The 13,137-nt window shown below is 41.4% G+C and overlaps 1 protein-coding gene across 1 annotated transcript in view; it reads right to left on the bottom strand.

Moving 5' to 3' along the window:
• The window catches only part of RTTN (rotatin), a 130,658-nt gene extending 124,399 nt beyond the window's left edge, over nucleotides 1–6,259 (bottom strand). The window contains exons 1-5 of the mRNA XM_023534106.1: nucleotides 5,970–6,259; nucleotides 5,442–5,629; nucleotides 4,607–4,784; nucleotides 2,939–3,028; nucleotides 663–753 (exon numbers count right to left, since the gene is read on the bottom strand). Coding sequence (XP_023389874.1) covers nucleotides 663–753; nucleotides 2,939–3,028; nucleotides 4,607–4,784; nucleotides 5,442–5,629; nucleotides 5,970–6,000 — 578 coding nt within the window. The 5' untranslated portion in view covers nucleotides 6,001–6,259. The remainder of the gene's footprint in view (nucleotides 1–662; nucleotides 754–2,938; nucleotides 3,029–4,606; nucleotides 4,785–5,441; nucleotides 5,630–5,969) is intronic.
• Nucleotides 6,260–13,137: the final 6,878 nt, after the last annotated feature.

Genomic DNA, 13,137 nt, shown 5'->3' with positions numbered 1-13,137 from the left:
TGGCCTCTTCAATATGTTGTTTCTGAGGCCTAGAAGTGTCATCATCAAAAGTCACTTAATAGCAACCTCCTGTCTCAGGCCCTAACTCTAGCAAGCTTGTCTTTATTTTCCAGATTCTCACCAAAAAAAAAAAAAAAAATACAACTCAATTGATGAGGCATTCACAGAAATTAGTTTCAGCAAAAAAGGAAACTAGACATCAACGCACACTCCAAACGTCTACATATCAGCTCTCTACTTGTGGGGTAATGAGCGATGACCACCCATTACATATGAGTGGTCCCCAACCTTATCACAGAGCCTACGTTTTCAAATATATTGTCTACCAAAAACACTGCATTTATGTTTAATTTTTCCATTTTTATTAAGCAAAGACATAGCAATGGATAATCAGAGAATGTGGTCAAGAAGAGATGACTCATGTCACCAAGGAGCACACAAGATTCCAACCACAAAAAAGAAACTCAATGTGTGGCCTGATTACGGGCAAAAAGAAATTTGCTGGCTTGCTTTCTGAAATACTGAGAATCGCTCATATATCCCCATTACTACCTTCCACAGCCTCTTTGTATCTTTTTGACTTGTGACAACGTGCAGAATTAACAACCAGATTTAATGGCTATAAATGAATCAAAATGCCTGAAATACATCAGGCATTGTACCTTTCATTAGAGGACAGGACATGTCTGTCAGTTGTGGTCAGGGGCAGCCAAGGAAATGTAGAAAACTTCAAACACTTCACAGTCTGATTCACTGTAAATGGAAGAGCAGAACTTAACCATCAAAGAAGACAATGATGACAGATTCACAACGTGGAGTAAAGCATCACCTTTAAAACAAGTCCCCAAATAAAGCCACATCTTACACTGACGTGAAACACACCAGACAAGGTCAACCGCAAGCCCACCCTTTCACGGGAAGAACAGCGGTCTCTTCTCAAACAAGACTTACACGTTATTGTCAGAAGAGCATTAAACACAAACCTGGATCGAATGACATTTTCCATTTTACTGGCTGATCAGAACATAGAGCTTAAATTCAACATAAAAGCAACTGCATTTGAGATAACTTTAATTGTAGAAATTAAAAACGACATAAACATGATCATATGCTATATTTAGTCATGTTCAAATATCCTCAATGGTGTGAGGTGTTTAAAGCTCTTTGCAGATGACAGATCAACTATCAGTGTGCAAAGAAGATTAAAAGAAATCTGAGAAACCAACACAATTTTAAACTAATGCTGTTCAAATTAGTTTTAACAGGCCCCCCCGCCCCAGGCTTATTGAGGTATAACTGACATAGAACATCGTATAAGCGTGAGCTGTACAACGTGATAACTTTCACGCACTTATATACTCCACATGGCGATCAAATAGGCAGCATCTTCACCCTCTCACACGACTGCCAACTTTTTCTTGTGGTGAGAACATTAAGATCTATTCTCTTAGTATTTTAACAGATCTTATATTGAACAAGTTAAGGTGGTAACAATGAGAAATCTAAATAAGCCCTTCCAAATGACAAAGTCTTTCTGCCAAATGCTTTGAAAAGAGCATGGAATCGTTTAATTCAAATACCAGTATTATTAATTTCCCAAATAAAGCACAGTTGCTTCTTTTGAAAATGCTAAAACAGGGTTTCCTTTCTCAGGGCAAAGCAAAAGGCATGTACTGTACATTACAGTACAGAAAACTGTGTCCAGAGTAAGCCACACCATCAATCCACGAGCTGCAACTCACACAAAAAAGCATGACCATCTCAAGTGTCCTATTGTTTCCCACAGCTTCACTCAAATACCCCTGTTCCCAGCCCTGGAGATACCTGCTCCCTTCACAGTCCTCTCAGAGGCACTCAAGAAAGCCTCCCAGGCACAAGCACAAAGAACTACCGCCCCCAAACCAAAGCTCCCTATCCCTAAAGCCTAACAAAACTTTTCCAGAAAGGAAAGGTAAAGTATTTTAATAGCTAAACAAGTTTTCTGTTCTTTCTTATGTTGTTATTCAACCTGAGAGTTTCTACATAACTTTCTAATACCAGAGGGCTTCCAACTGGGTTGAGTTGAATCCCTGGCATCAGCAAATACATTGCTGAACACGACCTCTTCAATTCATCTTCGCAGGCGATAAAGTGTGAAGTCCACGCTTACTTAATCTTTCCCTAACGGTGTCGTCTAGAACAAAGGTTTCACCCTGTCTAACCGTCAGTGTCCTCGCCAGTAAAATGGAAATATAATAGTATCAATCTCCCTGAGACTCCCTGAGGATTCGCTTATTCAAAGAACATATACTGAGTGCCTGATCCATTTTTGGCATCGTTCTGCATATGGGATAAAACATGTTTGCAGCTATCACTAAGCTTACAGTGACAGAAACAAGAAGTAACTTCAGATCACGGTACCTGTTCAAAATAAAACTAATCACAGATAGTGATCACTGGCTAGAGACCTCAGGAAGGTCTCTTTGAGGAGGTAGCATTTGCGCAGAAACTGGACACAGCCAGACATGGAAAGAACTGGATGAGATTGCCAAATCGGAAGTCTAGAATCAAATGGATGTTGGGATAAAGACACGTGAAGAAACCAAGATGACGGTGGGTCTTTGGCTTGAGTGACTGGATGGACAGTGCACCGTGTGAGCTGCAGAATGAGGTGACCGCACAGTGCACATCACAGGTCCTGGCAAAGACCTTGTGCTGAACGAGCCCTAAGTACCACTGCGCCTCTGCCACCCACCCACACAGCTACTCAAATGCAGTGAGGATGACATGACGCTTTCCACTTAGACTCTACGTCCTAAACTAATTTGAGGAAACCGAAATATTCGGTTTAGCGCTGAACTACTCAAGTTTGACCACAGTACATTTTCACGGCAATAAAGAAAGGTACATGAATTTCCACTTTCCCAGGTCGGCAGCTCTGCTCCCAATATACATTTACCCATGGGTCGTGGGGGCGCGTCCGTCTGCTGGAAGTTACTTTTGTCTGGAGGAAAATATCCCGTTAAGATTTCAGTTGGTTGTGGCAATTCTGAAAAAAATATATATATATTACTATTATATTGATTTATTACTTGCTACAAGTGAAACTTTTTTTTAAAACTTTTACTCTTTTTGAATCATTTTAAAAACCAGAAAAATAACCGTTTTTTTCCTCTCAATAGTCTGTCTTCCCACAGAGGAAAAAAACATGTGAATGTTAAGCCAATTTCAAATTGAGGGTTGTCTTATTTCTACCTCTCTTTTACTGTTAATACGGTTGTTTGTTATGATGAATACATCCACAAAGCACATAAAGAATCTGTCACGAAGCATTAATTCAAGGACTCTTCACCTCTGCTTCTAAGTCCATCTCCTTCTCTCTTACTCCAATTATACAGTTCCTGATCACTCTAATCTCTATCAATATCTTTTCTAAAAAGTTGTCAAAGAAAGGGAGTCAAGCACTATCTTTCAACACCTTTGATAACTGTCATGTGACGACATATTCCACACTTCAGACTTTCTGAGAATGAGAAAAGGCTGAAACTAAACTTCACGAGTTTCTATTTGAAGTTTTCATATCAGTAGTTCTTAATATTAATACAGATCTTAAAAATTAGCTGTAGACCACACTTTTAATCTTATCTGTAAGAAACTAGGTTTAAAATTTCACAACTTAAAGTTCAACTTTGTTATGGCTTAGACGCAAACTGTAAAATACTTTGTTAAAAATCACAATCACACAAGAAATCAATAAATGGCACCTGCCAGAGCAGTACCAACAGTCACAGCAGCATCAGAACAGCACTGGTATACAGAAAAGTCCTACCAGAGTAAGCAAGCAAAAATATGTTTTGTCATACTTTTACTACTCAATTCCATATGTTTCACGAGCTTTTCTTTAAATCAATCTGAATGCCTCCCATGTGCAAGATACTACACTGAACATAAAATAACAAGGACAAAACTATAGCAGCCAACTATTTTGTGCCTAATATATGTTTGACCGTGTGCTGAGTTCTTCACAGGCACTGTCTCATTTAATCCTCATGACAATTTTATAAGATGTTCTTTCTTACTGTCCCAACTTTTGGATGACACTACTAAAGGCTGGAGGGGTTAGTTGACTTAGCAAAGGTCACACAACTAATGGCAGAACTGGGACTGGAATCCATGTCTCCTTGACTCTGATTTTAACCAGTAAACCATGTGTAGCTCATTTTGATTGGACCCCCTAACAAAATCACAAGCTAGGGCAGATGTCATCGTACCCCTATATAAAAAACACAGTCCAAAAATGCAAGGACAAAACATTCAGAACAACATCTGACACATGGTAATGAGTGCTGAGTGCTCAATGAAAATGTGTTATCATTAAAGAAATAATCTGTCAAACTGGTCTCACAAAAAGAAAATAACTGGCATTTTTTTAGGCCCCTTAACCAAAAAAGCAATATATACTCCTCTGAATTACAGTAGAGGAGGGAGAAAAAAGGTCAAGCTCGTGTAAGTTAACACAAGAAAAATAAGCTGGGGGCGGGGGTGCGGGGGTAATCCTTCCCTTAGAATTAACCAATAGAACCAATATATTTTAACGGAATACATCAGATTGATTCCAAAGAGTTACCAGTTTGGTTGGTTTGGTAGGATGCAGAATACAATGCAGGAACGTCTGAAGGAAGAATAAAAAGTCCATCCAGAATGCCATCGATTTCAGCTTGTAGATTTGGCTCCACATTAGCACGAAGTTTAGATAAGAATTCAACCGCACCAAGATCAACCAAATGCTGGACTGCTGGGGGATACTGAAAGAAGAGGAGACTCTTGAGAGTAACTACAAATATCAAAATCTCTGGATTCAATCTTGTAGCAATCAAAACATAAAAAAAATTATTTGGGGTATACCAGATGTTCCTTTTTGAAAAAATGAATCATACCCTCTCCTACTTCCAACCAGTCGAAGGATGCCGAGGTAATACGGATCACCCATGACTGCACAGAAATTTACAGTTTTAAAAGGTTAAACTTGCTCTGACACATGATATTTAATAACTATTCTCGAGATAGGCTGAGAAACATACATCTGAAAAAAAGACATGGGAAAAGCAATTTAACACACTTGTTCTATTTATTAATCATGGTCTGTAACATCATCTTTAAACGTGTTCTCTCTTAAAAGACACAACTAATTTGTAATACATAACACAGGGAAAAACAAATGATAAATATTAGCCTGCTACGGATTCCAAAACCACATACCAAAATTCTGAATTTCTGTATTACCTCAGAGAACAGTAGAGACAATGTGAGATGTAAAATCACAAATTAAAGATGGGCATTATATACCCAAATGAATTAATTCAACTTCTCCCAATGTTTTAAACTTTAATTGACTTTTCAACAAGTGCTACAATTAAATGACTAAGAAACACATGGTCCTGATTATTTCAAAATGATCCTACCTTAACCAATCTGTTCAACAGGCTCAGAACCTCTTCTTTCATTGGAACGGAAGGGAAATTGAACCATTGCAGCAAGTGGAGAAAAAGTAGCCTCTCCTGAATGAGATCAGCATAGCAGATTAAGTTGTGCTCAACCTTGCAGAGGATATTCTTGAGAGCGCGTTCCCTGATCTCGGCCAGCTGATGACCTGTCAAAGAAATACAGCACGAAGCTATTTCCTGACTCCAAAGAGACCACCACCCGGAATTTACCCTAAAACTTCTTCGTCATTTACGCTGGAGGCGAGGGTGGGGTTAAGAAGGAAATAAAGCAATTTTTGTCAGAGGCAGGGCGATGGTGCACTGGGGATGCGAACTGCGGTGTACACACAAGGTCCGGGCTGGGTCCCCGGGGGCTGCCCCGGAGAAGCTAGGACGAGAAAGGGAGGCGTCGCCGGGAGGTTCAGACTCGGAAACGTGACACGTCCCGTCTCGGCAAGTGGCCACGACAGGAGGGTGACTCCGGCGAGGGGAAACTCAGACTGTTACCGAGTTTCCTGATGAGCCCGGTCAGGACCATCTCGTCCTGCTCAAACAGCTACTGCCGCCACCGCCGTCGCCGGAGAATTAAACTGCCGCGCCACAGCGTCCGGCCACGATTAATGTCCCTCCGGAAACACGGCCAGCAGACAGCGGGTTCCGGAGCGCGGGAGCGAACCACCCAACGAGTGAGAGGCGTTCCGTGAGCTATTCGCAGCTCCCACGCCCCAAGAGAAGCGTCCAGTCTCTCTGTAATTACTACCACGCAGTTACTAGACCGTAGTCTCCGAGGTAAAGACCGGAAAGAACGCGGCACGCGGAAGCACAGCGGCTTCAGCGCGGTGCACGCCGGGAGTGGTAGTCTGGGGGCCGCGGTGCTCCCTTCCCGGAATTCCGTCCCCGCCCCGCGCCGGACGCCCGGGGTTCCCGCGTCTGAGCGCGGGCTCGCGCGTGGGTGGTAGAGGCCTGGGCGGAAGCCCGCTATCCCTGCGTCCTCGAGCCCCGTGACCGACCCCACCCCGCCCCAGTCTTCATTCTCAGGTCCTGGAATGTCACAATTTAGAACGCTGACTTTTGTGTTGTTTGGATTCCCCCAACTCCCTGTTACTAAATGACTTACCCTCCTTGTGAAATGTACCAGCGAAGTCGAGCAGTGTCTTGGATGCCTGAGTTCAGCATAAACAAGCCACAGATGAAGGGGTGGGATGAGGAAAAAGTAAACAGAAGAGATAGAAGGGGCTGTAGAAAGAATAGAAGGGAGGCGGGAGAGGTAAGGGTTTGAATTAGTATTTGATTGTACCAAAGTTGACTTGTGCACTATGATCGATCTCAACAAATTGGGAAAAATTCTAAGCAATGGAAGAGGAACAACGACAAAATCGAATGTGTAAAATGCTTTGCGTTTTAGGGAACTTTTCATCTCACTGATCTTTTCAATCTCCTTGAGAATAGAATGTCAAGGCAGCTGGCTATTCCCATTCCAGTTTTGCAAAACAAAAAAAGAGAGAGAACTTAAAATCAAAGTGCCTCGCCCAAGGTCACAACAGCTAGTGAGTGGAGTGTTAAAGGACCTGACCTTAATTTTCTTTGTAACATTCTTAGGACTTCGCTGCATCTGCGTGTGTATAAGTGAGAGTGGTAATTTTTGAGTGGATCTTGAAAGATAAGTAGTTTATGTGATAGGCAAAGAAATGGCGTAAGGCAGGGGTTCCCAATTCTCGACCACAGAGTGGTACCAGTCCTGGCCTGTTAGAAACCTGAGCGCAGCAGGAAGTGAGAAAGGCGGGGCGAGAAGCTTCATCAGCATTTGCAGCCGCTTCCCAGCGCTAGCATCACCGCCTCAGCTCCGCCTCAGATCATCTGCCTTAGATTCTCATAGGAGCACCGGTCCCTGGTGCCAAAAACGTTGGGGGCTGCTGGAGTAAGAGAATTCCTGCCAGGAAAACAAACGAACAAACAAACAAACAAAATAAACAGTACATGCAAAGGCAAGGATTAAGAGTGAGTCTGTCAGAATTAAGGGAAAATGAGAAACTGTGTGGCCAGATTACCTCTGGGAGAAAGAGAGGGAGGAATATCGGGCTGCTGGCATGCTGGTTACTCTCCAGTTGCTCCTGCCAGCTCTGCCCACCTCTGCAGTAACTGACCTGTACGGATGAAAGGACTGCACCATCCAGCCTCCCCCTGCAGGCCCTTGAGTTGGCTGTAGCCAGTGGGAGATGGCAGCAGGAAACGAGAGAGTGGAAGGATAGAGTGGGGTGGTTATTTAACCAAGACTCTATTAGCCCTTACCTAAGCCTGCGGGGCCAATATTGTAACAGTGGCTGCATCCCCAACCCTAGGGTGACAGCTCCTGATGCATAGTGTGCCAAATGGACCAAAAAGTGGAAAGTATGGGGGCAGTTACACCAGCTGAGACATTTCAATAGTTATCCAGGCACCAAGGTTTTCGTCGTGGTTTTGAAGTGTCAAGGTCAAAATACACATGATGGTACCGAGGAATGATGGAAATAACTTCCATGGTATTTCTAAGATGAACAGTCTTCAATGATAAGAACCTGAAATGTCAGCATTAAGGGGAGTCGATAGTATGGGACAAGAATAAATAAAACAAGCATGTTGCAGTTAAAACAGGGGGTCAGACTATGAAATGGTATCATTTATGTTGCTTTTATTTTCTAATTTGCATTGTTATTGTTTGGTCCTATGAGGACCAAAGGAGATAGGAGAAAAAACTCTCATCCCAAACCTCCATAATAGGGAGTTACTACAAAAAATAGCTGTTTTAGAGGCTGTCAGACTTAGCCCGCCTCAGCTAAGGACTGAATGCTCCTGTCCCCCTGCCCCCCAGAACTTGTATGTTAAAATCTAAACCCCATTGGTGTGAGGAAGTGGGACCTTAGGGAGCTGATTACATTATGAGGGTTAGAGCCCTAGTGAATAGGGACCCCAGAGAGTTTCCTCCCTACTTCTGCCATCTGAGATCACAGAAAAAAAGACCATCTATGAACCAGGAAGCAGCTCCTCACCAGGTACTGAATTTGCCGGCACCTTGATCTTGAGAGCTTGCCAGCCCCTAGAACTGTGAGGAAAAAAAAAATGTCTATTGTTGTACGCCACTCCATCTTTGGTATTCTCTTACAGTAGCCCAAAAGGACTACAATAAACCCCTTTCTAGGAATCAAATGCCGTGACCTGCCTGCAAGTGTAGCCACAGGGCAGCAGCCCCTCCCTTCATCTGAGGGGCCTGGGCAGGAAGAGGCTTTGTGCCTTCAAGGGCAGAGGCACTCACAGTGTCACAGCAGTCACAGCCACTCATGCAGCACACCCAGGCAACATTTCCAGCAAAAAAAAAAGAGAGTGCTCTGACCCTTTCTTCCTCATTTTTCAGAGGTAAGAAATTATTGGCCCAAGGGGGAAATCCTGTTCCAAGCTACTTTTATATTAATTGGGAGACTAATTTATTTATGAAGACAACATACAAAAAGAGCAAGTGAGCAGGATTCCTAAAGGAAAAGGCTCAACCCAATAGGTGTGTGGAAGTTATTCAAGGTCCCCCCAGGGCAGGCAAACATACTGTGTGTTTTCCAAGAGAGTCACCTGGACCACAGCCTGTCTTATTTAAAAAAAAAAAAAAGATCATGATTTATTAATAATTCTAATGTCTAAGAAGGAAAAATGGTTTCATCTTACACTTACGAATTTCCCTAATCATGCCCCAAAATTTTGTCCTATGAATTTACATAATATTTAATCTTTAAGGGGATCATAAAATTCTAATTTATCTTCCCAATACCAAAATAGAAAGTTAATAAATATTTTTTTTTTTGCTGTTTTAAAGTGGAAGGATTGAAACAAGGAATCTTCATGCTCCATTTCAAATATCAGAGCAACGTGAATTTGAACTCTGCTCTCTGCCCAGTTAAATAAACAGGGGTCTCAATTGCAATTACAGAGAAGCAGACAAGGATGTCTGCCTTCCCCATTTCTGCTCCACATTGTACTGGAAGCTTTTTTCAGGGTATTTAGTTAAGAAAAAAAAAAAAGTTATCCAGATTAGAAAGGAAAAGTAAATCTATTTCTACTTGCAGTTGAGATGACCTTATACATAGAAAATTCTGAGGAATCCACAAAAAAAAATTATTAGAACAAAGGAAAGTCCGCAACAAGGTTGCAAAATACAAAATCGATATGCAGAATTAATTTTATTTCTATACATTAGCGATAAACAATCCAAAAATTTATTAAGAAAAGTAATTCCATTAACAATAACATCAAAAATAATAAAATACTTGGGCATAAATTTAACACAATAAATGCAATACTTCTACACTGAAAACTACAAAATATCATTGAAAGGAATTAAAGTACTCAATAAATAAAAGGACACCCCATGCCATGGATTGGGAGATTTAGTATTGTTAAGCTGGAAATACTCCCAAATCGAACTGCAGATTTAAAGCAATGCCTGTCAAATACCCAGTTACCTTTCTAGAAGAAATTGACACGCTTATTCATCTGAAAACATTATTGGCTTATATTTATATGGAAATCAAGAGAATCAGACTGGCCAAAATAATCTTGGAAAAGAACAAAGTTGAAAGATTTATACTTCCCAATTTCAAAACTTACTACAAAACTATAATATTCAACATTGTGTAGTACTAGCATAAGGACAGACATGTAGACTAATGGAATAGAATTGAAAGTCCAGAAATAATCTTCATATTTATGGTCAATTGATTATCAACCAGTGTGCCAAGACAATTCAACGAGAAAAGAGTCTCTTCATCAAATGGAACAACTGGATTGTCACATGCAAATAAATGAATTTATATCCATATCTCATACCCTATAAAAAATTAACTCAAAGTGGATCAAAGATCTAAATGCAAGAGCTAACCTATAAAATTCTCAGAATAGGACATAGGCATGAATCTTCATGAGCATGAATCAGGCAATGCTTTCTTAGACGTGAAAGTAAAACACAAGCAAAAAAATAAATTGGATAGCATCCAAATTTGAAACTTACACTTCTAAGGACACTATCAAGAAAGTTAAAAGACCATCTGAGAATAGGAGAGAATATTTGCAAATCATATATCTAATAAGAGTCTCTTCTCCAGAATACATAAAGACCTTTTACAACTCAACAATAAAAAATCAAATAATTCGATTTAAAAATGCTCAAAGGATCTGAATAGACATATTTTCAGAAAAGATGTGTAAATATCCAATGAACACATGAAAAGATCCTAAGCAGCATTAGTCATCAAGGAAATGCAAATCAGGAAACCAGAATGAGATACCCCTAGGATGGCTGTGATCAAAATCGAGAAAGAGCTTTGTGGGCAAGGATGTGGAGAAACTGGAAACCTCATCCGTGGCTGTCGAGAATGTAAAATAGTGCAGCCTCTGTGGCAAACATGCCAGGAGATCCTCAAAAAGTTAAACATAGAATTAACATATGACCCAGCAATTCCTAGATGTATATCCTAGATGTTTACCCAAAAGAATGGAAATCAGGTATTCAAGGAAATATTTGCACATAAGTGTTCAGAGCAGCACTATTTGCCATAGCCGAAGGTGGAACACAATCCAAGTCTGCCAGTGGAGGAACGAATAAACAAAAAGTAGTAGAGCCATACAATCGAATAGTATGCAGCCTTAAGAAAGAATGAGTTAGCGATACGTGCTACGACATGCACCAATTGAAAACATTATATTAAGGGAAAAAAGCAAAGCACATCACAATCAGGCCACATATTGTGTGATTCCATTTATCTATGTATTAGTCTGCACAGGCTGCCATACCAAAGTGCCACACTCTGAGTGGCTTAAACAGCAGACATTTATTTTTGCACAGTTCTGGAGGCAAGAAGTCCAAGGCCAAAGCGCCAGAAATGTGGTTTCCGCTGAGAGCCCGCTTCCTGGCTTACAGAGGGCTGCCTTCCAGCTGTGTCCTCACATGGCCCTTTTTCTGTGTGCTCTGGAGGGATGCAGAGGCTCTGTGGTGACTCTTCCTGTACTCATAGGGAAACTAGTTCTATGGGATCAGGGCCCCACCCTTGTGACCTCATTTAGCCTTAATTACTTCCTTAAAGGCACTTTATTCAGATAGATTCACTTTGCAAGTTAGGGCTACAATGCATGAATTTTGTAGGGAAAACAGTTCATTCCATAACAATATGAAGTATCGAAAATAGGCAAATTCATAGAACCAGAAAGCAGATTGCTGGGGGGCGGTGGGGAAGGGGGCATGGGGAGTGACTGATAAATGGGTACAAAGTCCTCTTTTGGGGTGACGAAAATGTTTCGGAGCTAGATGAAGCTGGCGGCTGCACACACTGTTGAGTACTGAAAGCTCCAGAACTCCACACTTTCAAATTTTAATTTGATGTTACATGAATTTCCCCTCAATTAAAAACAGTTTATTGAAACTCTTTTTAAAAAGTCAGAGAATTAACACGTTTCAGCCAGGCTGTCGAGGAATCAGAACCCTATTACTCTGGAATGTAAAATGTTGCAGCAACTTTAGAAACTAGTCGGCAGTTCCTCAGGAAGCTAAACACAGAGTTACTGTCTGAGCCAGCGATTCCGCACCCCCTGCGCGAAAGCCCACGTGCTCACCAAAACGTGCACGGGAACGTTCGTCGCGGCATTCTTCAGCCAACAGTTAGAAACAACTCAGACACCCATCGGTTTAGGAATGGATACACAACGGGTGTATGGAAGGGATAAATCCCATCGATGCCATGACATATAACTTTCAAAAGGAAAGAAATGCTGATACCTGCTATAATATGGATGAACTTTGAAAACGTTACGCCAAGCGAAAGAAGCCAGACACGAAAGACCACGTGTTATTTCATTTACGTAAAATGTCCAGAATAGGCAAATCTGTAGAGACAAAGCGGTTTAGTGGTCACTTACATTTGGAGGTCTATGGGGAAACAGGGCAGTAGCAGCTGAGGGGTGAGGGGTTTCTTCTAGAGATGATGAAAATGTTCAGAAATCACCTGTGATGACAGTCGCACGTATTTGTGAATATATTAAAAACCATTGAAATGTACACTTTAAACTGGTGAATTATATGGCACACCGATTATATCTCAAAGTGCTACAAAAAGAGAAACAACAAGAAGACATCCAGTTAAAACCAAGAATTTATTTTATGAAGAACTTATGTTGTGCAGACAGCAAAACAGTTCGCTAAGGAAAATTACAGTGTCTTTTCCTGGGAATTCATGAGGGCATTATTTTCCATACAGATGCAGCCCTTCTGAAGAGACAGGCTGGATGGATGGCCCCCAGGTGAACCTTTGAGCTTCGTTCCCAGATAGCTACACTATTCAGTAAATGCAGGACGGTTCTGTCTCACTTCTTTCCACAGTGCATTTAAGCTCTCAGAAACATTCCCGCTGGTGGAAGGAGGTAACTATGTGGTTTCATTTCCAAACTGTGAGATTGAACTAGCTAGCGATGGGCAAGTCCTTGGATGAGCAGTGCGGTCGAAGTTCGAAGTAACGTTGCCGTTATGTTTAGATGTTTTTTCGGTACGTAATGTCACAAAACTTTGTTATCAGATATATGGTTCCAGGCAAGTGTTACTTCTGGGGCAGGATGGGGAGAGCCAGCTCTTTAGAGATGTAGCTCAAGGATATATTGTCCTGTGATC

The sequence above is a fragment of the Pteropus vampyrus genome, unplaced genomic scaffold (genome assembly GCF_000151845.1).
Source record: "Pteropus vampyrus isolate Shadow unplaced genomic scaffold, Pvam_2.0 Scaffold119, whole genome shotgun sequence".
NCBI classification, from domain to species: domain Eukaryota; kingdom Metazoa; phylum Chordata; class Mammalia; order Chiroptera; family Pteropodidae; genus Pteropus; species Pteropus vampyrus.
Note: the sequence above shows the minus strand (reverse complement) of the source record. Positions and strands in the feature narration are given on the sequence as shown.